The 23,688-nt window shown below is 41.4% G+C and overlaps 1 protein-coding gene across 1 annotated transcript in view; it reads right to left on the reverse strand.

The window, feature by feature from the left end:
* Window positions 1–407: 407 nt before the first annotated feature.
* LOC109971968 (sodium/potassium-transporting ATPase subunit alpha-1) overlaps window positions 408–23,688 on the reverse strand; it is a 32,659-nt gene continuing 9,378 nt past the window's right edge. Inside the window, exons 2-22 of the mRNA XM_020620542.1 lie at window positions 13,269–13,382; window positions 12,666–12,725; window positions 11,189–11,290; window positions 10,926–11,027; window positions 10,592–10,705; window positions 10,105–10,239; window positions 9,360–9,477; window positions 8,982–9,250; window positions 8,580–8,888; window positions 7,278–7,412; window positions 6,668–6,863; window positions 6,371–6,546; window positions 6,090–6,226; window positions 5,625–5,775; window positions 3,990–4,313; window positions 3,767–3,890; window positions 1,777–1,922; window positions 1,554–1,684; window positions 1,270–1,371; window positions 1,020–1,111; window positions 408–779 (exon numbers count right to left, since the gene is read on the reverse strand). Coding sequence (XP_020476198.1) covers window positions 751–779; window positions 1,020–1,111; window positions 1,270–1,371; window positions 1,554–1,684; window positions 1,777–1,922; window positions 3,767–3,890; window positions 3,990–4,313; window positions 5,625–5,775; window positions 6,090–6,226; window positions 6,371–6,546; window positions 6,668–6,863; window positions 7,278–7,412; window positions 8,580–8,888; window positions 8,982–9,250; window positions 9,360–9,477; window positions 10,105–10,239; window positions 10,592–10,705; window positions 10,926–11,027; window positions 11,189–11,290; window positions 12,666–12,725; window positions 13,269–13,382 — 3,066 coding nt within the window. The 3' untranslated portion in view covers window positions 408–750. The remainder of the gene's footprint in view (window positions 780–1,019; window positions 1,112–1,269; window positions 1,372–1,553; window positions 1,685–1,776; window positions 1,923–3,766; window positions 3,891–3,989; window positions 4,314–5,624; window positions 5,776–6,089; window positions 6,227–6,370; window positions 6,547–6,667; window positions 6,864–7,277; window positions 7,413–8,579; window positions 8,889–8,981; window positions 9,251–9,359; window positions 9,478–10,104; window positions 10,240–10,591; window positions 10,706–10,925; window positions 11,028–11,188; window positions 11,291–12,665; window positions 12,726–13,268; window positions 13,383–23,688) is intronic.

Below are 23,688 nucleotides of genomic sequence, written 5' to 3' on the forward strand. Positions count from 1 at the left end.
TAATATAGACACCCCTCTGAATATAATGTAGTCCAGTACAAATCACCTTTGTTTTTAACCACTACAATGACATCAATAGTAAACATATAGTTAAATTTATCCATTGACAATTTCACCATAAACATTTTGAGCTTCATAAACACAGATGTTAAGGCAGAAGTGCTGCATTGAATTTCATACAGTTGTACAGGTGTACCCAATAAAGTGGCTGGAGAGTCAGTGGTCACATTCTTAAGACAGCTGTTTTATCTGTAATATTAATATAAAAACAAAAGTTATCTGAAAATCTTTGTAAATAGAAGCTCTGCAGTTGAGTATTAAAAAGAAAAAGCCAATAACGTGATTGAATCTATGATCCTGAGCTAAGGAGCACACACACACAAACAACAAAAGGAGCACATGATACGTGTGGGACCTGACTCGAGCGCATTTTTATTGAACGTTTATAACTGTTAAAAACATGTATAAAATTGGTCCTGTTTCAGAAACAAGGCACGCATAGTCATGTCAATGTTCAGTGTTCATGTCATTATTAGCATTATCATTTATCAACATCATCATCATCATCATCATCAGCACATACCATCATCTCAGTATTTGTCTAATAGTAGTATCAAGCATTCCCTAATATAAAAACACGTTCCAATTTTTTGTCCACAGAGGTTAAAATTTTATTCCGAGCAGCAAGACAATATTCATGCAAAGACGGGAGTGGAGGAGAAAACGCGAGCTGACTGGACTGATGGGTCTTTAATAGTAGGTCTCCCGTTCCACCCAGCCTGGACACACAAGGAGAGAAAACAAGAGGTTAAAAGGCAACTTCCTGGGTAAATTTATACTTTATTTAAAAGCAAGCACAGGTGAGAGAAATGAGCTTCTAAAGTTTCTCCACCCTCACCAAGCTTAAAAATGATTCACATGGCAGAGGGCAGGAAAGAGGGAAAACAAGAGGAAAAGGCACAAGCGTGCAGAAAAACAACTGCAGGGAGAGAGAGATGTAGGGAAGATTCTGGGCTCACCTCCTGGGCTGCGTCTGAGGATCAGCTTACGGATTTCATCATAGATAAAGATAAGTAGGGAGTATGGGAAGGCGCAGAACCACCAGTTGGGCCTAGAAAACACACACAGAAAAGAGATGAGAAACTGATCCAGAGCCCCAGGCCTGGACGAGCAACATGTGGTGGGTGGAGTAAGCATAATCACAGAATCACCTGGATATGCACATGGCTTACTGGTGGATAGTGAGTGGAGTTTCTGTGCTTTACTCACTTGAGAGGGTACATCCTGAGGGCAACATCCATGCCTGGGCAGTAGGAGAGGAAGGCAGCCAGGGCAGTCTCCTCAAACAACCCAAAGATCAGGATCTTGTTCCTGAAACACACAGGGGTACAATTAGAACCTTGGGAAAGAAAATCTTGAGACCCACATAAGAAACAAATTCAAGATAGACGTCAAAGAGGAGAGGGTTGGAACATCCACAGCTCAGATTCAAACAACTCAAGAGCTGGTAGAGGAGATTGACTGTGCTTTAACAGTGGGTGTCTTATACTCACTTCATGCCCTGTTGGAAGACAGAGTTCCTCCTGGTCTTACAGATGATCAGATCAGCCCACTGCACAATGACGATGCTGGCGAAGAAGGCTGTGTGGCAGGTGAACTCCACAATCTTCCTCTGCTCATAAGTCTGACAAAAAACACACATCAGAAAACTTATACCAGGTGGTGATGGCCACATTATAATCTTCTCTCATGGTCTGTCCATTAAATGTTACTGACCCACTGCTGTCCATAGCTGTCTTCTAGGTCATTGACGTGTTTACTATCCCAGGACACTCGAATGCCCAGCAGGGTGGAGGGAAGGAAGCCGTTTTCAGCCAGAATGACAAAGTAGGTGAAGAAACCTGCCAGCGCCTGGATCATACCTGCAGGAAAGACATGTGATTGGATGACGACACTAAGCGAAAACATGTATCCATCACCAAACTACATTTGAGTGAGTCACAGAATCAAACACTACATGACTCAGAAAGCACCAGTGTTGGGGAGTAGTGAACTAGTAGTTTAATTACATGTTGCAGTAGCTTGTTGGTAGTTGAACTACATTCAGATCTGCACAGTGATTTGAGTAGCTAAATTACTTTTGCCTTGCAATTTTATCCTTGTGAAAAGCCCAGATGGCATTGTTTAGTTTAGGACCGGTTTAGGTCTCAGGAGAACCTCGACTGTCAGCTCTCCTGTGAAAAATAGTTGGCTATAATTTATGTTCCGAATCTGAATGTGTAAAACTACACTTGAAAATATTCAACATCAGTTAGTCTTGAGAAGTGATTAATGTTCAGAGGAATTGTTTTGCATGGTGTTTTGCTTGGTGGAGTACCCCCACCTGGACTCCAGTTTCTAGAAAGTAGGTGTCTGACTGTTGAGCCAAAGTTGACATCCCTTGCACTTTCATATGAATAGTAGGGTTTTTGCAGTAAACTCAGTTGAGGCATTGTTTTCTGATATGACTCTTCTGTATTATAGATCATTTTCAAAGTACCATGAGTTACTTTTCCCAAGTAGCTGTAGTTAACCAAATTAAATGTCTCCCTCAACTAGCTCTGCTGTAGTCCATTTTCTTCCAATGTGAAGTAGCTTGCAAAGCTTTCAAAGTAGCTTCCCCAACAATGGAGAGCACAAACCTCAACCAAGGCAGCAAAGTCTCCCCATAATGCCATTTTAAAAAAGTGTGGACTGTGATGATGGTCCAGATCCACAACCAAACATAATGGCTTGTTCCCTGGGCCACACCCAACCTGTCCAAAATTTTTTTTACCAAAATCCATTCATAACTTTGTGAGTTATGCTGTGAACAAATCAACAAATGGCAGTAGAAAAAATTATTTTTTGATTAATGATAAAATGTGCTTTAGTCGTTTCAGACTGAATGAATAAATGCAGTTAATTTAGAGTTTGACATTAAGCTAGGGATCAATAAATGAATAATTAACCAAATAGGCCTTGTGGTCTTTTAAAAAAAATTTGATGAATGAGAAAATGCATGATTCAGTATATTTGATTAGCCAGTCTGGGGGGATTTTCAGGACCAAACCAATTGTCGTTAGATGGATAAATGAGTCAAGATATAAATGAGATTAGGGTTTCTCTTCAGAAAAATCAGAAGACAATAAAAATGATTTAGCTGTCTTTTAGTACATTTTGAAATAATTAGACTAATACATCATAAAAATACAATTAATTACTTTAAATTTTGACACACAATAGGAGAATTAGTAGAGATAGTTTCAGAATCCAAACATTCAGGCTGGTCAAAAACATGTTTTTATGGCCTGGGACATGCTCTCATTAGAACACTTAAGAGTTCAAAGTGAGAGGTTCAACAGATATGACTTAAAAATATTGTCATTTCGACTTCAATAAATGTAAAACTAGTTCCAAAAACCTGTTTGCCTGTATTTTGCTCTTATAAGGAAGTTCACGAAGTTCAGGAGATTAACAACCTATTCTTGGCTCCATCACCGAAGAGGGAAAAATCAAAGCCAGTGGCAAGGCTCTGTCATCACTCACAACACAGGCACACATACATTCCAGTTCTCTATCAGTATAAGCCTATTTCTAGCACACGCAGCTCTTCTAGTTATCTTGGGCCACCCAGATACTTTCCAGAAAACCCCACGAAGGAACCATGGACAGCAGACTCCTGATTCTAGTTTGATTACAGTAAGGCAAATCTAAATGTATTATCTAACTCAAGACTAAGGTTTACCGATTTGTCCATAGGCTATACTGATGAGCCTCTCATTCACCAGCTTGTCTGTCTTGGGGTTTCTGGGCTGTCTCTTCATGATGTCACTCTCTGCTGCTTCATAAGCCAGGGAGATGGCAGGGACCTGGGAGACAGGGAACAGCACTAATCGATGAGCAAACCTAGAATCAGAAAAATAAAAGTTTGCAGATTTTTCATGATTACTAAATGTGTTTATCTTTACCATGTCAGTTCCCAGGTCAATACAAAGGATGGTGACTGTTCCCAAGGGCAGAGGGATGTTGGCGATGATGAAGAGGAGGAATGGGGTGATCTCAGGGATGTTGGAGGTCAAAGTGTAGGCAATGGACTTCTTCAAGTTATCAAAGATCAGACGACCTTCTTCTACTCCAGTAACGATGGAGGCAAAGTTGTCATCCAGCAGGATCATGTCAGCGGCCTGCTTGGAGACGTCAGACCCAGCGATCCCCATAGCAACACCAATGTCAGCTTTCTTCAGAGCTGGAGAGTCGTTCACACCGTCACCTGTCACAGCCACAATGGCACCCTGCAGATAGGGAAGAGGACAGTGTTGAGGGAAACACTAATGCTTGTGTGTGGAAATTAGACTCAGAGAGAGAAAAATGAATGAATCAAGATGTATGAGTGCTGTCTTCCCTTAATCTGATAAAAAATAAGTTTTCTGTCTTCAGCTGAGATGAAAACTATTAAAAAATAAATAAAAACACATTTGAGAAGAAAGGTCACCATTCTTGCTTTTGAGTGACATTTCCATTTTCTATTTTATTGCATCACACAGAATAATTTCCTGTTGTGTGAAAGAAAAGCCTCAGTTTTCCAAAAGATATCTGGGCAGATCTGCTTTATTTGACAGTACAGACGGGTCTGATAAGAATGTGAGTAAGAGACAGCTTAGTAATACTGCTAGTATTCTGGGCAAAACTGTTGTACACTGGCTACAGATAAAAATCGGAGGGATTTCCAGAAATAGAAAAATAATTTTTGTATAATATCTGGGCTGCCCACTCAATCAAAGCTGTTGTGAAGAATGAGGCAGTCAGTTCTCAGAAGTCGCTATAAATACTTATTGCTGCTATGTGCTCCAGTACAAACCATAATTCATTCTACCTGTTGCAGCAAATTTGAGTGAACAAGGAAATTAATTTAACCTCAGCAGTCGACTAATGCTACCCTGCAAATAGTTCAACCAAGAGTATGTGAGTCACTAAGACACTAGATTGTTACTGGGCTCATTAGATGAAATGTCAGCACCAAGCCATCAATAATCCCCCTCCCACTCCTCCTCTAGGAAGCATGTGGAATGCATTATGTTTACTGGTTCTGCAACTTTCTGACTGACTTTCACCTGCACTTTGCTCACCAGTGACAACACAGCTACTGGGACTCCACTGATAGACAGCCACAATTACAGTGTATTAAATCAGGTTATTTCAGCAGCATCTATATAAACAATCAGGTTTTTTTCTTTTTTAAGTATAAAATCCAAGAGATGAATCTGACACTATCAGAAGCATATAACCCTTGATAAGACCAAAATTAAAACATTTAAATGAATGATTCTGTAGTCCACACAACACTACAAAGAGTTCCCTCTGCCCCTGGTGCACTCATGAATATTCATGTGTCCGGGTGAGCTCACAGCTTGACAGATGTTATAGTTGATTATTCTACCAACTTAGTCATCAGAGCAAAGTAATAACCATAAATAAGCATTAGAGGATATCAAATATTCACTCATGCATTTACATAATAAAGGTGCACATGCTGTGTTTGCCAAACTGTAAAACAGGAGTACAGATGCTGCCGAGTGGCCCTGTCGTCTTCGTTTTGTTTCTACCTGTCTCTGGCAGCCCTCCACAATGATCAGTTTCTGCTGCGGGGAGGTTCTGGCAAACACAATCTCAGTGTGGTACTTCAGGATGTCATCAAGCTGTTCTGAGGTCAGGTCCTTCAGGTCGCCACCATGGACCACACAGGCCTTGGCATCTCTTAAGGGGATACAGAGCCAGTAAGTCAACTCACTCAGATACATGTAATGTAGGACTTATCACACAGTTCTCTGCAGATCAAGATGGAAATTATATTGGAATTTAATTCTGTGGTGATGATTGAAAACACAGAACTTTGCAACTGGGCTAAATCAGAGACATATCAATGGCATGAAATGAAATAACAGATAGACCCAGAATATGTCATTGGGGTCCTCAGTATGCAGCACTGATTTTTGTTTCCGTGAAAACTATTGTCAATTTGTCTTATCTCTGTTCTTTCAAGTTATCAGGTTTTTCAGGAAAGTTAGTACCTTGGGTTGACTTCATTGATTGGGATGTTCAGACGTGCGGCAATGTCCTCAACGGTCTCATTGCCTTCAGAGATGATACCCACACCCTTAGCAATGGCCTTAGCTGTGATTGGATGATCACCTGTGACCATGATCACCTAGGAGCAGGGACATTTGTGCCGATGAGTTCAGTGACTCAACACTTTCACAATACAAAATCATGAGCCAACATGTTTTATGGACAACAGAAACTGAAGAAGATGGCTTTATGTCAACTACAAAAACGATGTGTATTTTCATACCTTGATTCCAGCACTTCTGCATTTACCAACAGCATCAGGCACAGCAGCACGAGGAGGGTCGATCATGGACATGAGGCCAATGAAGCAAAGTTTCTCAGTGGGGAAGTTCACCTCTTCAGTGTCAAAAGCAAAGCCTTCTGGGAACTGGTCATCAGGCAGGTTGAAATGGCAGAAACCTTGATGGGGAAAAAGGCAAGGAGACTGTTGTAGTAAAATGTTTTTTCTTCTGTAGTCATTCAAATCTCAGCTCTTTTTATTACTTCCTGGATTTCATCCCCAGTGGCTGTCCATCCTTACCCAGTACTCTCTCTCCCAGGCCTCCCAGTTCCAGGTAGGCATTCTGAAAAGCATCTTTCATCTCGTCATCCAGAGGCTGCTCTTTTCCCTGCATCATGATAGTGGAGCACCGGTCCAAGATCCTCTCTGGGGCTCCTTTCATCACCAGCAGGTGCTTGGTCTCCCCTTCAGGTGCAGAATTCTTGTGAATGGAGAGCTGATGGCACATAAGACAAAGTACAGCATGCTTTCATATAGTATGTGTTCATTTTCAACCACAACATGGATCAAAAAGGAAAGAAAATGAAGGAACTATTAAAAATTCAAGATTGTAAACATGACAAAAGAAAAAGAAACTTCATGAGAAGTTGATTTAAAAGGCTTATCAGGAAATAATTTACTGTGTCTACTTATTAATTAACTAAAGCACAAAATGCTCCTAAAAGTCACAAAGATTTCTTCCAAAGGTTTCCCTTTACATTATGGATCAACTATTAATATGAGGTGGAAATATCCTGACATGACATTTCCAGAATTTTCAGAAATTAATTTCTCTATAGTGGCACCTAAAAACAACAAATACCCAAGTTGTTTCCATGACCTAATGATTAAAATATGACGGACTTCACACCTGGTACTTGTTGGTGGAGTTGAATGGAATCTCAGCAATTTTGGGGTTCTTCTCTCTCATTTCCTGGACTGATCCACAGCACAGCTCGATACATTTCAGCAGAGCAGACTCAGAGGCGTCACCTGCAACATCTCTCTGGTGCAGGAAAATGGAGAGCAGAGAGCAGTAATCACAGGCACCAAAGCTACATTTTCATTTTGTTTAGTCAAATATTGGTTGTTTCATGCAGTCTGTTGGTCTGAGTAACCAACATCCTCAGTAGGATAGGATGAATAATTACTTGGTAGACCACACTTTAACACAAACTCTCTGTCTCAGTCCACATAGTACACACTTTTATGTAGTGTGTATAGATGAGTTTGGGAAGCAGGCCATGAAGGGAAAATGAACTGGCCTTGATACCAGCAGCAATATGTTTACCCTCCTTTCACTCTTCTAACACTGAGGGAAAATAATGATTATTAAGAGAATGACTGGTAATTACAGCCATGATGCCAGCCAGACATTTACAGGTGATTAGCACGCAAACACTCAGATACACACGTCAGCAAGTTTGACACAGAATGAAAACCAGAGACCCGACTCCATAGAAGAGCTGAGAGACAAACTGTGTTTGGGGGAAGTTAAACTAAAATTACAGAACTGGAATGTCTGACTTTATCACAGATATAAAGTGTTTCATTATTAACATAATTATACCGAAATACACTCTACCAGAGAGAAAAAAGATCATTTGAATATCCACCTATTTTTATTTTCTCAATTTTAACAAGGGAATTTATTGCTGACATATCATGAAGCTGGCTGTAGTTGCATGTAGTTTCCTATTCCTGTAAATTTTTGTACAGACAGGTGAAAAAATTAAAGGAAAACCCTGAACTACTGAGTAGTCTTTTCCAGGATGACAGTTCCCCGATCCAAAGGGCATGAGGGGTCACTGACTGGTTTGGCGAGTATGAAAATGGTGTGAATTATATGCTATGGCCTTCACAGTCAGGGGCTCTTGCTTGTTTGGTTTTACTAATTTTCAAACAGTTTGAAAAGGGCCCATGAGTCAGCAGTACAGGACTTCTAAATCCTACCCCTGTAATGAGCACACAAACTAAAGAAAATCACAAAAAACTTCCATGCCGTTGAACAAAGGATAAAAGGTAAGACTTTAGTTTGTCATTCTAAGAGCTACTAATTTCCCTAATAACATTACACAATGAATTTGAGGTGGCTTAGCATTTCATATTATTCATTTAAGTAACAGAAGTGAAATAACAGCAGGGAAAAGGAGGGTAAAAAGTACAAGCCTACCTTCAGGATGGGAAAGTTGCTCTGCTCAGCCAGGAAGACGGCACGGTTGCAAAGTCCAGCAACTCTGGCCAGGGCAGTCCAGGTGGCTGAGCTCCTGTCGAAGGAGGTCCCGCTCTGGTTCTCTGTGGTGTCAGCCTCGTGGATCTGGTTGTCAAACCACATGTGGGCCACAGTCATCCTGTTCTGGGTCAGGGTGCCAGTCTTGTCCGAGCAGATGGTGGAGGTGGAGCCCAGAGTTTCCACAGCTTCCAGGTTCTTCACCAGGCAGTTCTTCTTGGCCATACGCTTAGCAGTCAGAGTCAGACACACCTAGAGGTGGGATTGCTTGAGTTAGTTAAGAGCAGAGTCATCATTTTGGGTCCATAACTCCACCTTTAATTCATAAGAAACACTGGAACCCACAGTGACAGTAGCCAGGAGACCTTCTGGCACATTGGCAACAATGATCCCAATGAGGAAGATGACAGCCTCCAGCCAAGAGTATCCAAGGATGAGGGAGAGGACAAAGAAGGACACACCAAGGAAGACAGCCACGCCCGTGATGATGTGAATGAAGTGCTCAATCTCAATGGAGATGGGGGTGCGTCCAACCTCAAGCCCTGAGGCTAGCGTGGCGATACGACCCATAACTGTGCGATCTCCAGTGCTGATCACAATACCACGGGCAGTTCCTGCAGCAAGGGTGTTTTTGTTTTTAAACAAAATATTCACTACACAGTCTCTGAAGTGCAGATAAAATGAAGCCCCATCTCTGAGAGGCTTTGATGTATCCAGTCATACCTTCAACACAGTTGGTAGAGAAGAAAGCAATGTTCCGGGTCTCCAGTGGGTTCTCATTGGAGAAGTCAGGAGCCCGAGTCTGTGGCTCAGATTCACCAGTCAGAGAGGAGTTGTCCACCTGAGAAATGAGACATCAACTGTAACTAATGGAAAAAAAGAAAATCAATGTGGCTACAGTAGCCTCAGGAAAGAAAATATAAAAACTGAGAAGAGAGCTGCCACAAAGTTTCTCTCAGGTGGGGTAAAGAAACTTTCTCCTATACTCTTAACCTTTGCTTTGTGATTAAAGCAGATATTGAGGAGCAGTTGGCAAAGTCAGGTCAAAAGTAACCCTGAAAGATGCAGAGGCAGGTAGCAAGATGCAACAGTGAATGACACAGAGGTTGCTGGAAAACCATTAAGGTACAACTGGGTCAAGTGTTGCTCTTGGGCTTCGAGTTTAGCCGGAAATTGATCACACAGCTTTTTGTTCCCATAGTAAGACCACTGCTAGTCACATGAGTCCATGCACTGAAATAGTTTTCAAAGCAGACGTTTAAAAGGGCAATTTTGTGGCTCTACTTCAGTCACACAGTAATCTCAGATAATTAAATGTTAGAAACATAAACAAAAAAGTGCTTGAGATGATAATAAAGTGCCAACTAAAGCGCTGCAGCACACTGAATGAATTCTGTAACCCTGAAATGGTTTTAGGTTGAATATGGGTCCTATGTAGAAGAAAACAGCTTGTCACGAGAGCACCCACCTTGCAGCCATGGGCAGAGATGATCCTCAGATCAGCAGGGATCCTGTCTCCACCTTTCACCTCCACTAAATCTCCAACCACCACATCCTCAGCATTGATGCTCTTCTTCTCACCGTCACGAATAACCAGGGCTTGCTATGAGACAAGACATGATGGAGACAGACAGAAAAAGGAAAGTGTGACTGGTGGCCTTCTTTGCCGTTTGCTTCATTTGCCTCCACCTCCACAATGAAAATGATTTTCATTATTAGCCTCCATATTATTCAGAAGAGATAATGAATTCTGATGTCAAGAGGACTCTCTTGTTTTTTGTATGCCAGCGTGGGTGAGACCTTGAATTAACATACTATAATTAAGAGTTGACATGGTAACGATATGGCTTCAGTTAAGCATTATATAGTAATTTCTAGTGTTATTAGTATATTTCTCATTATTGGCAAAACAGAAATTACAACAAAAGGAAGGTACATATATAAATAAGGGGCACCTGTGGAACCAGGTTCTTGAAAGAGTCCATGATCTTGGAGCTCTTGGCCTCTTGGTAGTAGGAGAAGCAACCAGTGATGATGACGACAGCAGACAGTACAACACCCAGGTACAACTGTGAACAGCAAATTAGATTTCCACAAGGTATTAGTGGTTGAGGTCTAGTTTAGATAACAGTGTTGTTACTACAATTTCTACTGAGCCTCCTCATCCTGAACCATAAGTACCAAGGATGTTTTGTTATTTATGAAGTTTTACACTGAGCTATGATTAAGCCTTGTACCATACTGTCACATCAAGACATTAATAAATATTTATCTTAAACCTTCTCTTACATTATCATTTGCAGGTTCCTCGTCCAATGCAGCCTGGATACCATAGGCCAGGAAACAGAGGATGGCACCAGTCCAGAGAAGCATGGAGAAACCACCAAACATCTGAACGAAGACAGAACAGCATGAGAGTTACTAATTTTATGTCTGAAATTTGCATATTTGTCTTCTTAATTTGTGGAAACTTGTAAATAAGGAAACTGAGGCTACATTAGCACAGAAGCTAAATAGCCCAAGTGTGCTATTTAAAACAAAGCTGATATTACCTGTTTGCAGAATTTGACCCACTCTGGGGTGGTGGGAGGAGGAGTGAGGGCATTGGGCCCATCACGGGCCAGAATCTCAGCAGCCTTCGTACTAGTCAAACCCTGATACGAGGGGAAAAGATTACAATTTCTGATAAAACTTCAGATTCTCAGGCCAGATATTCTAAGATGATAGCTGACAAGTTGAAAGTCAGACATCCATTTTTAATTAGAACTAAAATAAATGATTTCAACCATTTTTAATTATAGATGCAACCAGATTTTAAGCATATCCTTTGCCACACACAGACAACTCAGAGCCATTTATTTAAGTCCAGGGGGACTGTAGGCGCCACTAGTTGCCTGGCAACACAGCATCAACAGAAAACCTGAGCCCTTTGCTTCAGATGGCAACAAACAGAAAAAGAGGAGGAAAAGGATAGAAGTGAAGGTAAAGGAGAGGAGAAAGATGAGTGAAATAGACATGAGATATCAGGGAACTGGGGCTTCTGCAGCTAATAAATTATTCACAACTGCTGCACATGCATGCACGCATGCTCACAGCGAGCTGGGAGACTCCAGTTTAGAAAGACTGATTAACTATTCTCCTTGATCCTTCCTGCATGACCAGGAGCACATTTTCATGAGGAGAGAGGGCTAGCTGGAGTGTGACCGAGTTGGTTGGGGGTTGGAAGCATGACTTAAAGACATTAAAGGATTCTGCATGCTTTAGACACGTTACATGAGGTAGCTTGTGGCTGAATGGTTAAGGTGGATACCACATAACCAACATGCGAGGGACCTCTCTCTACCTTTGTTTTCTGTTTTTTTTTTCTAGACTGTCTAGTATCAATAAAAAAGCAAAATGCCAAAAAAGAATTGCAAACAGGCAAATCATTCATGCCTACTACTGTACAAGCAAATCATTTCTTGGAAAGGAGACTCCCAAATTTCCATAGATACCTGGAGAAGACTTTAGCAATAAACAATGACATAAGAAAAACCATGTATCTATCACTGTCCCTCCTCCCTTTGTCTCCATCCACCTCCTCTTCTCTCAAGCAACATTCTTTGTTTAATAAACCCTGGGAGAGCTGAGCCTGTAGTGGCTGATCACACCCTCAGCGACTCTTCCTTCATGATGTGAGAGAAGATCTCCTCCCTCCTTAAACAAAGTCCTCTGTTGAATTCATCTAATCCTCATAAATCATTCATCAGCTGAATGTCAGCTGGCAGACTGAGGAGAAAATGGAAGTTGGTGGCACACAGCAGCCAGCATGCAGCTGATGTGACATTTATTTGATCTCTGTAATATATGAAGATACTTTTACCAAAACACTCTTTTCAAAACTACATTATGATGCCGGACTTTGTAGGCTAAAACACTTGCTACCAAACTTAGTGTGACTTTTAAAGCTGCAGGTGAGAGAGATTTTAGATTTAGTGCATACAAAAACAGACACACAACACATTTTCCTCTCACATCCACTCCACTCACATTGGTGAGGTCTGTTCCATATTTGCGATTGAGCTCATCCAGGGTCAGCTTGTGATCATCCTGCAAGGAAAAAAGAAGGCAGCATCAGTTCAATCCAGTGTTTGTCTGTGTACGCGTGTGACATTTATGGCACAGTGTGCGCTGACATTTTATTTTAAAAGGAATACCTCTCACTAGGCAGAAATACAACAATGACAGAGAAACATCCACAGTGTAGGAAAAAGGATAAATGATAACAAAGGACAGTGAGGTGAAAGGAAGAAGATACAAAAGGGAACCAAAAGCAAAAGCAGGATGAAGATGGTAAGTGAGCAATGAATCTAGAAAAGAAGAGCAAGAGAAATAATTGGGTAGAAAAAGGAAAAGGACAAGTAGACAAAGATAAAAGGAGAAGCCAAATTTCAGATATCACACCTTGCAGTGACACCTAAAATTAAGACAGTTTAGTACTGCAGGATATTTTAGGTTTTGTGTGTGGGGAGAAGAGGTAGAAGAAACAGAACCAACACAGGAGGGAGGAGCAGGAGAGAGCAGACAATCCGAGGAGGAGGTTCTGAGGCAAAAGAACGGAGTGAAAAACAAAGGTGAAGCTGAACCACTCACCATATCCACTTCCTTCTTCAGTTCATCCATATCCTTTTCTTTCTTCTTCCCTTTCGCCTTCTTCTTGCCGCCCTGCTCCGAGGTCGCAGCCAGCTCATACTGCTCGCGTCCTTCCTGGAATCACAAGAGGGAGAGGAAAAATAAAAAATGAGAAACACCGTTTAGCAACCCCAGTGTGAGCTCTGAAAAACAGACCCTCTTCCATCTCAAACTAAGCTACCATTACTACAGTGCCGACTGATTTGCAACAATAACATTGCCTTCAGCAAACATGGATGCTGGACAATTGGGACACAATGTAGGCAGTGAAAGTACAACAGGTTCTTTCAACAGAGCAACAACAAGGGTAAAAATATGCTTTATGCCATCACTGTCCAGAGGCAATGAGCTGGTTAGTAATGTTTCTAATTTTATCTCATTTCAGACTCTGTAGAGCAGATTTTGGCAACACACAAGGCCTAGTAAATGTTTAACAAATGCCTCAGCTCTTAGAGGATTGGATTATTGGATACATTGCTGCCAGTGATCCTCAGAAGCCTGTGTTATCACTATAAAGATACAATGATATTATATAACCTCTCGTAAAACTGCAGCTTTCTATTACCTTAATTTTGTCTCAGACTCTTTGGGTGCAGATGTACAACACTTGGCAGATGTGGAAGCAGTTTAAATGGGTAATATTGTGGCAAAATTAACACACATTTGCAGTTTGATTTTACACTGATTTTACAACTGGCAGGACAAACTAGAGGATATGTGGTGTCATAATGTCTGGACTGCAAAGCATAAAATGTAGAATAGAGTAGGAGTAGATTTGGTTTCTAGATGAAGGCTCAGTCAAAACTGAAGTAGTGACAGAAAGAGATTGAGCATCAGTAACATGCCGATACTGCTGAGGTGCATCTGCTGCAACTTGAGCATGTCTGACTCAAAATGCCAGAAGACATTTTAGAACCAGATATATAAAAAGAACATGTCAGTCTTAAACTGGCCTAAACAAAGGAAATAAACTACCACAAACTTTAACAGACAGTGCAGGAAAAAACAGAGTCACCTCTTGACTTGTCACATGCTGTTAGGGTGTGATATCAACAGCACTGTCGAAATAATCCAGGATATTAACATTCTGATCTACCTGCCAACTCTGAATCATTCAAACTCATGATGATCGATAACTGCTGGTTTAACTAACGGACAGAATAATTTGCCGGCTTTGCCGAACAATCTACTGATATTAACCCATTGAATCACTTTCAAGGGATCATTCCAGCTGGAGCGCGATATGTTGACTATCTGCACCAAAAATGGACCCAGAGGGAGGAGCGAGCATCATGTGGTTGTTAGTGGTTGGATGATAAGTGCATGGTGAGACAGATTAGGCTGCTGGCTGAAACAAATTCCATTTGTTCAAACACCCACGTTTGCAATAGAGGGTGTTACTGTCTTAGGCTTAAACACACAGAGATTTATTCAAATCGCCAACAGCATTCCCAAACACAACCTCACCAATTAAGTACCTCAGCTGAACCCCAGAGAATCACACACTTAAGGTACAGAAATGTGCTTAATTTGTGACTCTTTCTTTACTTGATGTCCCCTATCACACCATCAGCTCCAGCACATATGGAGTGACAGTCAGCCTCCTGTCTGCCCCCTTTCTCTCTGCTGTCTCCTCCACAGACATCCCCTCTCGTTATCAGCGGTCACTGCAGCTGACAGAGCAACAAAGGCCCAAGCAAAGATTGTGTCTTCAAGCAAGAGGATGTGTGACACCAAGTGACAGACAGAAGGTGAGATAGAGAGGAAGAAAAGCTAACAGAGACAACAGAAGAAAGTGGGGAAGAAGAGGCGGTGACGAAGAATGTAAACTGTCTAAAAGAAACCAAAACTCAACACACTGCCCACTCTGAGCAATGTCTGACAGCTAACCCATGTTTGGCATCCAAGTGTCTGTGTGGTCTGCTAGCAGCATCACTTAATGGGTGAAACGTGAGTTTAGGAAAGAAACTTAAGCCCACGAATGTTTCAGGTAGGTAACAGAAGATTGAAAGACTAGAAGCCAACAATGATCAGCAGTTAGGGCTCATTTATAATTCAGCAGTACAGGGATCATTGTTGTAAGCATGTTAGCAGGAAGGCAAGGGGCAGCTGAAAAACCAAGTGACTGCTAATGAGCTGTTTGTCCCCACGCAGCACCACAGTGTGTAGCAGCCATTTTGAAAACTCTTTGGGAGGTGATATTTTGGGCACACAATGACCTGAGTGTGGCTCACCTACAATGGGATGACCAAATACAGACATCCCTCACACAGTCCCGCTCATAGAAATATGATAACCAATATTGTTTTTCTACTGCGTTAGCCTCGTCAAGTTTCCCAGGGAGTCTCCAGAGCAGCATGTGTGATCCCAGAACATGTTGTTATTGTTCCTTGAGCCCCCTGGCCGGCTAAGCTGGGAAAACACAGAGCATGGTTTTGGTTCACTGCAGCCAGATCTTAGCTTGTGCACCCCTGCGGGCCCCCAGGGGCCATCTGGCTTTAGGCAGAAAATTTATAAACCGTAGTTCATAGGCAGCCTTGTTTTCAGCTGCCATGACAGGAGTGATTTGTTTGAGCCTCATCGTAATACTAAGATATTACATTTATTGCTTCCTGTGTTTGTTGACAGGAGGTCTGTCAGAACAGATTTATTTTTATTTTAAAAACTTGATGTAGCATAGGTTAGTGGCACAGTTTCACCCATTGTCAAGGTGCACAAACAGGAAAAACAGTCTAGCAATACGTTTCAGCATAGAGCTTTCGTCAGGGTCTATTAAAGGTACATAACCAGGAGTTCCATAAATAGTACAACTACAGAAAAAGTTCCTTTAAAAACAGCCAACCACAAACAAACTCATACATGTCGGCCAATAAAAACATGCACATAAGTAATGTGGTTATAGGCCAATCACATTCAAGGGTCAAAAGTGACAAAGGGGCAAGAGGTGTGTCCAACAATCGACACAGGTGGCATCATATATGAGAGATAACACAAAACAAAATAAAATCAAGCCAAGTGAAACAATAGGGTGCACAACTAGGGCCCATGAGCACACACAAAACAACTAGATCCCACTATAGAAACTGATTAAAAGTAAAATCTTCATTCATACCTCCTGGAAATAAACTTTTAAATAAGTCAAAAATCCAGGATGCCTCTCTTTCTTTCCTAAAGAAATGAGTATTCCCACCTCTCACTCCAGGCATAACTGCCTCTCTGCCTGTGAAAGAAAGTGATGACACAGGGTGTTTTAACTCATTAAAATGTCTTGCAACAGGATTAGCAACATAATTTCTCCTGATGGTGCTCCTGTGTAACCTAATACTCTCTTTAAATGAGCGAGCTGTCTCCCCATATGTACTTTTACTCATGGGCACTGTATCATGTAAACAACATTTTTGTTTTACAGGTGATAAAATCTTTGATGTTAATTATCATCTCATTGACTGGATGCCTAAAAGAGTTTAAATCTTGTGTAAAGTGGCAGCTTTTGCAGGGTCCACACTTGTTGCTTTCCAAATCCCACTGTTCCCTACAGAAAACAATGAATCTGAGTCATGTTTGGAACTGCATGAAGCTACACGAGTCATGTGACCCACTGCCGTGTTTGACCCCTCGATGTTGCAATTGTTATGTCTTAAGGTACCTGGATGCCTCATAACAGTAACAGTGGAGAACACCAACAAGAGTGTTATGACATACCAAGAAGAGCATCTTCTGTAACCATTCAACAGTGAATGACAGTGCAGCAATTACAAAATGCCAAAAAAAACAGAAGTGTTCACTTACTAGCTCTCTGGATACCTGAAAAGTTTGCATAGCAACCAATAAGGCCCGTCTATCAACAAGATCCAAACACCTGACATTTCAAGTGCACCACTTCACAGAAATGAATAAAGGCAGAGAAAATGCCAGAATAGAAATGTTAACCCGTTTCAGAGAACACCACCCCCTGGCTACAGAGGGAGCTAATATTCACACATACAGTACAAACCAAATCTGCCATTTTCTGTCCTGGAAAGCTGCTCCCACATTACACCACCTGACAGCCAACAGTCAAACCAGAGCTACTGCACTGTCCCTCTGCATCTCCTCTCAACATTTCCTTTAAAAGAAACTGAAAAGTCAAGCTACCCAGCCACACTGAGTATGGTTTCTCCCTTTGCACCTCTGCACCATCTCTCAGCTGCTCTGTTTACTCAATCACAGCTTCGGAGTAGCACTGAAATCTTATTTTGTTTTTATCTCAAGGCCTTAATTCATTCTATAAAAGGTGAAAAGCAACTGATAATATTCAACACTGAAAAAAACATCTGGTTACACTGCAAGAGCCAAGCATATAAAGCTTTTCTGTTTGTCTAAAATATAAACAAGCATCTGAATAAAACTCTCTCTCTGTACCAGTCTAACACCGAGATGTGGCATTTTCACTTCACATGAATACAATCCTATGATAAGGATTTTGTCTAAGTTTCTCAAACACTCCCTTTCAGTTTTAAATCTGTATATTCACAGGTTTTCCTCAAGGAATTGGTGAAAGCAAAGCCCCATCCACTAAACTTCAATGCTATTTTCTTAGAAGATCATCTGGAGACTGCAAGTACTGTACATGGTATCTTGTCATTTGAAGGCTGACACCATTACACCATCAATAAGCTGTGGACAAGTCTGCTGGGGATTCTCATCAGTCATGCTGTAGAGAAATGAGTCCATCTAAACCAAAAACAGTTCCTGGTGAAACTGCGTCAGCACAGCACGTGATTGACTGGTACTACGACATTATAAATCATTAGCGTGTTTCACTTGGACTTAATGCCGAGTTCAGGGACATCTTCTGGGATTGTACTGTATAGCATATTGTAGCTTTCAGTCAGAGAGCACATAATCCACTTACACTGATCAGCCACAACAATAAAACCACTGGCTAGTGAAGTTAATGACATTGGTTATCTGCTTACAGTGGTGCCTATCAAGAGGTGGCAGCAAATGAACAGTCAGCTCTTGAACTGGATGTGCTGGAAGCAGGAAAAATGTGCAAACGTAAGGATCAGAGTGACTGAAAAGGGCCAAACTGTGATGGCTCCATGACTGGGTCAGAGCATCTCCAACACAGCAGGTCTTGAGGGGTGTTCCCATTCCTCAGTGACTAGTACCTACTATACCAAAAGTGGTCCAAAGAAGGACAACCAGTGAAGTAGTTGATTAGATATCAAAGTACTGAGTCAGTAAAGTTAAGACCACAAGTGTATACATCGTCAAGTCAGCAAAATAATGAACAAATAGGCCTTAGTATGTCCTGAGCCAAAATTTCTTCTGGATGTGTGAAGAAGGTTTATATATTAAATATTGAATAATATATTAAAGACATTTTACAAGGGCAGCATGGTGGTGCAGTGGTTAGCGATGCTACCTCACAGCAAGAAGGTTACGGATTTGAGCACCAGTCGACTCGGTGCCTTTCTGTGTGGAGTTTGCATGTTCTCCCTGTGCCTGCGTGGGTTGGGTTCTCTCCAGGTGCTCTGGCTTCCTCCCACAGTCCAAAGACATGCAGCTCAGGTTGACTGGTGACGCTAAACTGCCCATAACAGTGGGTGTGGGTGTGTGTGATTGTCTGCCTCTAAGCATCAGCCCTGTGATAGACTGGCAACCTGTACAGCGTCTAGCCCGCCTCTCACCCAGTGTCAGCAGGGGTTGGCTCCAGCCTCCCCTGTGAACCTATTCAGGAATAAGCAGTATAGATGGATGGATATATTTTACAATATATTAAAGATGACATTATGTTAATGCAGCACTGTTTTTCAGATAGAAGTGGCTCTCCCACAACAGACAAGGAAGTCAACCGTAACCTTGAGTTGCAGCACTCAAGGTCATCAGCAGTGCCAAACCATCAATGGGGATGTAAGGATGGGAGGAAGCAGGAGAAGGATATACTGAAAGAAAAACAAAATGTTCAAAGCAAAAGGAGGAACAAAAGGATGAAAATGGAAGAACAAAGAGATGACAGAAGAAGATGATGGATGTAGAGAAGGCTTTGCTTCAATGTAAAACAAATACTGTTGTGTCTTTCCATTGCACTCTCTCTCTCTCTCACACACACACACACACAGTAGCCTAATGGACACTGAACAATGGCCTTTTGTGCTAACTTGATAAAATCTGCATCAAAAACAAACAAAAACCTCAGAAACCTTTTCATGTTACTGTTAAGATAACAAGCTACTTTATCCACCAGAAACACTGACCAACACTGTTGTTTCTTCACTCTTTGTGGAGATTTGAGGGAACAGCAGAAAGGACTATAAACAGGGAACAAACCTGTGCTAAAATGTAGCTTATTCTTGACTGATTGCTTTTGCTAAGATGATGTGGAGCTGTAAGCCAGGCCACAGCTGAATCTGATCACATTCTTAGTGCAGATTACAGACTGAAATGCCTTATTCAGTGAAGTCACATTCAGCTATAGTGAATGAATCCCAGCACACATCTTCAGCTGAAGAGTGTGAAGGGAGTTTCAAACACTGGTCAGGAAACTGAATGAAAGTTAACTCGGATTCTGAAGAGGAAAGAAGATATTTATGTCAAACTGAAAAGCAAAAAGAAAAGTGAGGGCCTGTATGAAGAGAGACATGAACAAGCCTCCCCCAACAGCAATGAAACTAGAATTTCACTGAACCAAGAATTTTTTCCTCGCCTGAGAGAGCAGTATCCTATAAGCTGAGAGAAACATCAGAGAGGAGAGTTCGGTCAAGTGGTCGCATATTCTAAAGTACACACTTTCTACAGGCGGACATGAATTCCTATGAACAGCCCTTCTTATTGCCAGGGAATTTTGCCAGATACACAAGCTGCTCATTCAACTGTGCCAACACACACACACACACACACTCCTGGGACTTTGCCCGGTTGCTACGAGCGACTATTGCTCTGCCTCCCGAGATATCTGTCAATGGACAAAAGTCACGTGTTGGAGCCCGTCCCCCTTCTCTTTCTCCGCATGTCCCCTCTTCCACTTTTCTCCCTCCTCCTTTATTCTTTTATTTCCTCTGTCTACCCTTTTTTGCTGTTTAAACAGTGAACAGAAAGTGTGTTCATTTACATGGGGTCTTGTTTAACACTCCCTTCACGTCCTGTGCAAGTTTCAGCTTTCTTAAAGCAGAACAAAAGTGAAAGAACCAAGCAAAGGAAACATTGGGGCTACTTCTCTACTGAGAGGGTGACAACCACGACTCCACCATAAAAAATGCCACCACCTTTAGGAAATGTACTTCTTAAATGCATTACTACTTTACCATAACTCTTATTTGTGCTGTGTAAAATTGTATTTGTTGGTATAAAATCAGTTTACAGTGAATTGTTGGCGGGCATCATCACCACTGCTGACATTACAGTGGTAAAGGTCAAGGTCAAAGTGTTTGTCATATGCACAGTTAGGAAACGTGTTTCCCTGTACAATGAAATTCTTACTTTGCCGTCCACATGAATGCCACAAAATACACATGAAATATAAAGTAGATAAATAAGTAACACTAAATCTAAGGCACTTAAACTACACCTTGACATTGCTTAGGACAACCAGCTGAAAATGTAGAAGATTTCGTGGTGTGGTAATCTCTGCAGCCATCTCTAAAATAAAGACAAAAACAATTCACACACTTGGCTCTTCAGCTCAAAAACTTTAGAGTCTAAAGTTGTAAATTTGTAACAATTTCTGGGATTTTGCATAATCTGTGTTAATCCCCCAGTGTGTTTAGTGTGTTTGCACAATTTATGAAATGGTTCTATTTGAATGTAGTGTTGACTGTTGTGTCTGTCATGTGGTATGAGCAAAGTTCCTGACATTTGCAATAAAGTTAACTGAAATGTCAAAACTGTTTGAATAAAATCTTTTCATATTCAGTCCTGTTTTGTTGCTGACACAGATGTGGCTGTTAAGAATCAACATTTCACAAAGAAACATCAGCTTCCATATAAGCAAGGATCTTATAAGACAAAGAATATTTTTCTTTCAGAGGCAAATGTTTCTTTTATGCAAAGACTTTTCATAATAAACTGTCCTCTCTGTGTGGGGGGGACAAGAAGTCACTTAAAAGGCAGGCAACCTGGAGGTGCTCTGGACTAGAATGAAGGAAGCAGTGAATCAATGGCTCTTTCACTTTCAGGCCTTAGCCACACCTCCCTGGCTTCAACTAACCAAGACACCATAGCTACAAGTTGCATCATTTCCTCCAGAGCGGGGGACAAACTGAGTGTGCCGCACATATTTGTCTCAAATATTCAAACTTCCTGAGTTTTCATGTTGTATTAGTCACAGGAAGAATTCAGGCTACAGTGCTATAAAACCTGGTTGGCATGGAAAATGTCATATTTCCTCAAGGACGGAGGCAGGGGAACGGTGTGCTCTGGAGTTTGTTATTTGTAATGTTCCCCTTCTGCTGAGCAACAGGCTCACAGTGAAAGTTCAAAGAGCTGCCACAGAAAACAAATCACGCAGCTCAAGCTGCTTAGCCAAACAGAGGCAAAGACAGAGCAAGCTGCCATGTGAAAGAACTGCAGGACAGGAGAGAGAAAGGGAAGGGAGGGTTCTAGAGAGGAAAGCCATGAAAGGAAGAAGAGACATAAAAAGCAAGTGAGAACCAACAATGAGGCAGAGGGAAGCAGAGACGGGAAAAAAGGAGGTCAGAGAGAAAGTGAGTGTGAAAAAGAGAGAAAAGAGGAGAGATGGCTAGAGATGGCATGTGACAAATGCCCCAGTTAATACTCCATGACTGACAAGCAGAAAGAAATCCTGAGACAGGAGGCAGGACAGCAGGTACAAACAAGAGGGAAACAGATTGTAAAGAGCGGATAAGGAGGTGTAGTCCAGGTGTCTCTCTTTGGCTGAGGTTAAAAAAGGGCTGACATGGCAGCTCAAGTTTGCAGTAGGAAAAACAATATGAAAAATAACCGACAGAGGCTTCGATCTGAAACTTGGGTTTGGATCAAGTGGTGCTGTGCCTGACCACTGAGAAGACAGCTCCTTGTGTGGTGAATTTCCTTTCTCCTGCCAGAGTCAGACAAACCTATGGATGCTTTTTAGACAGTATGTCTGTGAGTGATCCCTGAAGGCATGACAAACAGGGAGGATGGCTGACTTGGTCTCAAAATGTAAATACACCTTTAAACCTCTCCAAATGCAGAAATACACACCAGTCTGAGTACCAGCAAAATCCTCAGTTTAGCTTTAACTAGATCCTTCAACTGAGCTTATCTGCCCGTTATACATTTAATATATTTAAAGTGCGCAAGGAGGCAAAATGCATAAATGAGTTCAGATGACATTTATCTCTTTAATACTTGTATCTGGCATGTTTACCAACACCTACAATATTACCGAATGAACTGAACTCTGAAATCACATGATAAATCCAAGGATATCACAACTGTGTCCTGCAGTTTAGATCATACATCCAACATAACAGAGACTAGTGATCTGATGGGATTTTACAGGATCCCTGTCAAGTGCTAATAGCATTTGGGGTAAAGCATACTTTTCAAAATATTGCCACTCTAATAAATTAGCCAACTGGGGGGAATAGGTTGAGTCAGGTAAGATTATGAATTTGTCTTCCCTGCTTCTGTCTCCTGTGACAGCTGTCTCACAGCTCCTGTGTCACTGCCAAGTTAACCAGGTAGTGCAGAGACTGCAGTTAGGACATGTGATGCATTACTGTGCTCACTTTCCATAACAATTCCATGTTACATAGTTGATGAGTTCATTGTTTAAACATTCATTAAATTTGCCTCTGAAATAGACAAGTTACAGTTCTAGTCACCTGCTGACCATTCCATAGGATCATAAAGCTCTACATACAGCTATACATACATCACAGTAAATGGTGGGTATATTGTTTTAGAAATTTGGCCATTTTCAGCACCACCCCAGCCTCGTTTCTCCCTCCTTTCTATAACGTCTGGGAGCCAAGTGGTAGCAATGCGGCAAGTGGTGCCTCTTAATATCACCCCCACCTCCCTCTTCCAAGCCACCAGTCCCTCCTCTCAGTCTTCTCAGCTCACTTGCTTTTTGCCTTTTTACTGCGCAGTGCTATGGATGTGATGAGAAAACTATGGAAGCCCGTTTCTGCCAGTACAAAAAAAATTTTTTGATCTACAAAGTCATAATAATGACATAAAAAGTCAAAATTTCGACTTATCTAAGTCATAATTGAGATAAAAAGTCAAAATTTTGATGTAGTAAGTCATAATTATCAGATAAAAAGTCAAAATTTCGACTTAGTGAGTCATAATTATGAGATAAAGTCAAAATTTTGACTTACCTAAGTCATAATTATGAGATAAAAAGTCAAAATTTCGACTTACCTAAGTCATAATTATGAGATAAAAA

The sequence above is a fragment of the Monopterus albus genome, unplaced genomic scaffold (assembly GCF_001952655.1).
Source record: "Monopterus albus unplaced genomic scaffold, M_albus_1.0 scaffold240.1, whole genome shotgun sequence".
Taxonomy (NCBI): domain Eukaryota; kingdom Metazoa; phylum Chordata; class Actinopteri; order Synbranchiformes; family Synbranchidae; genus Monopterus; species Monopterus albus.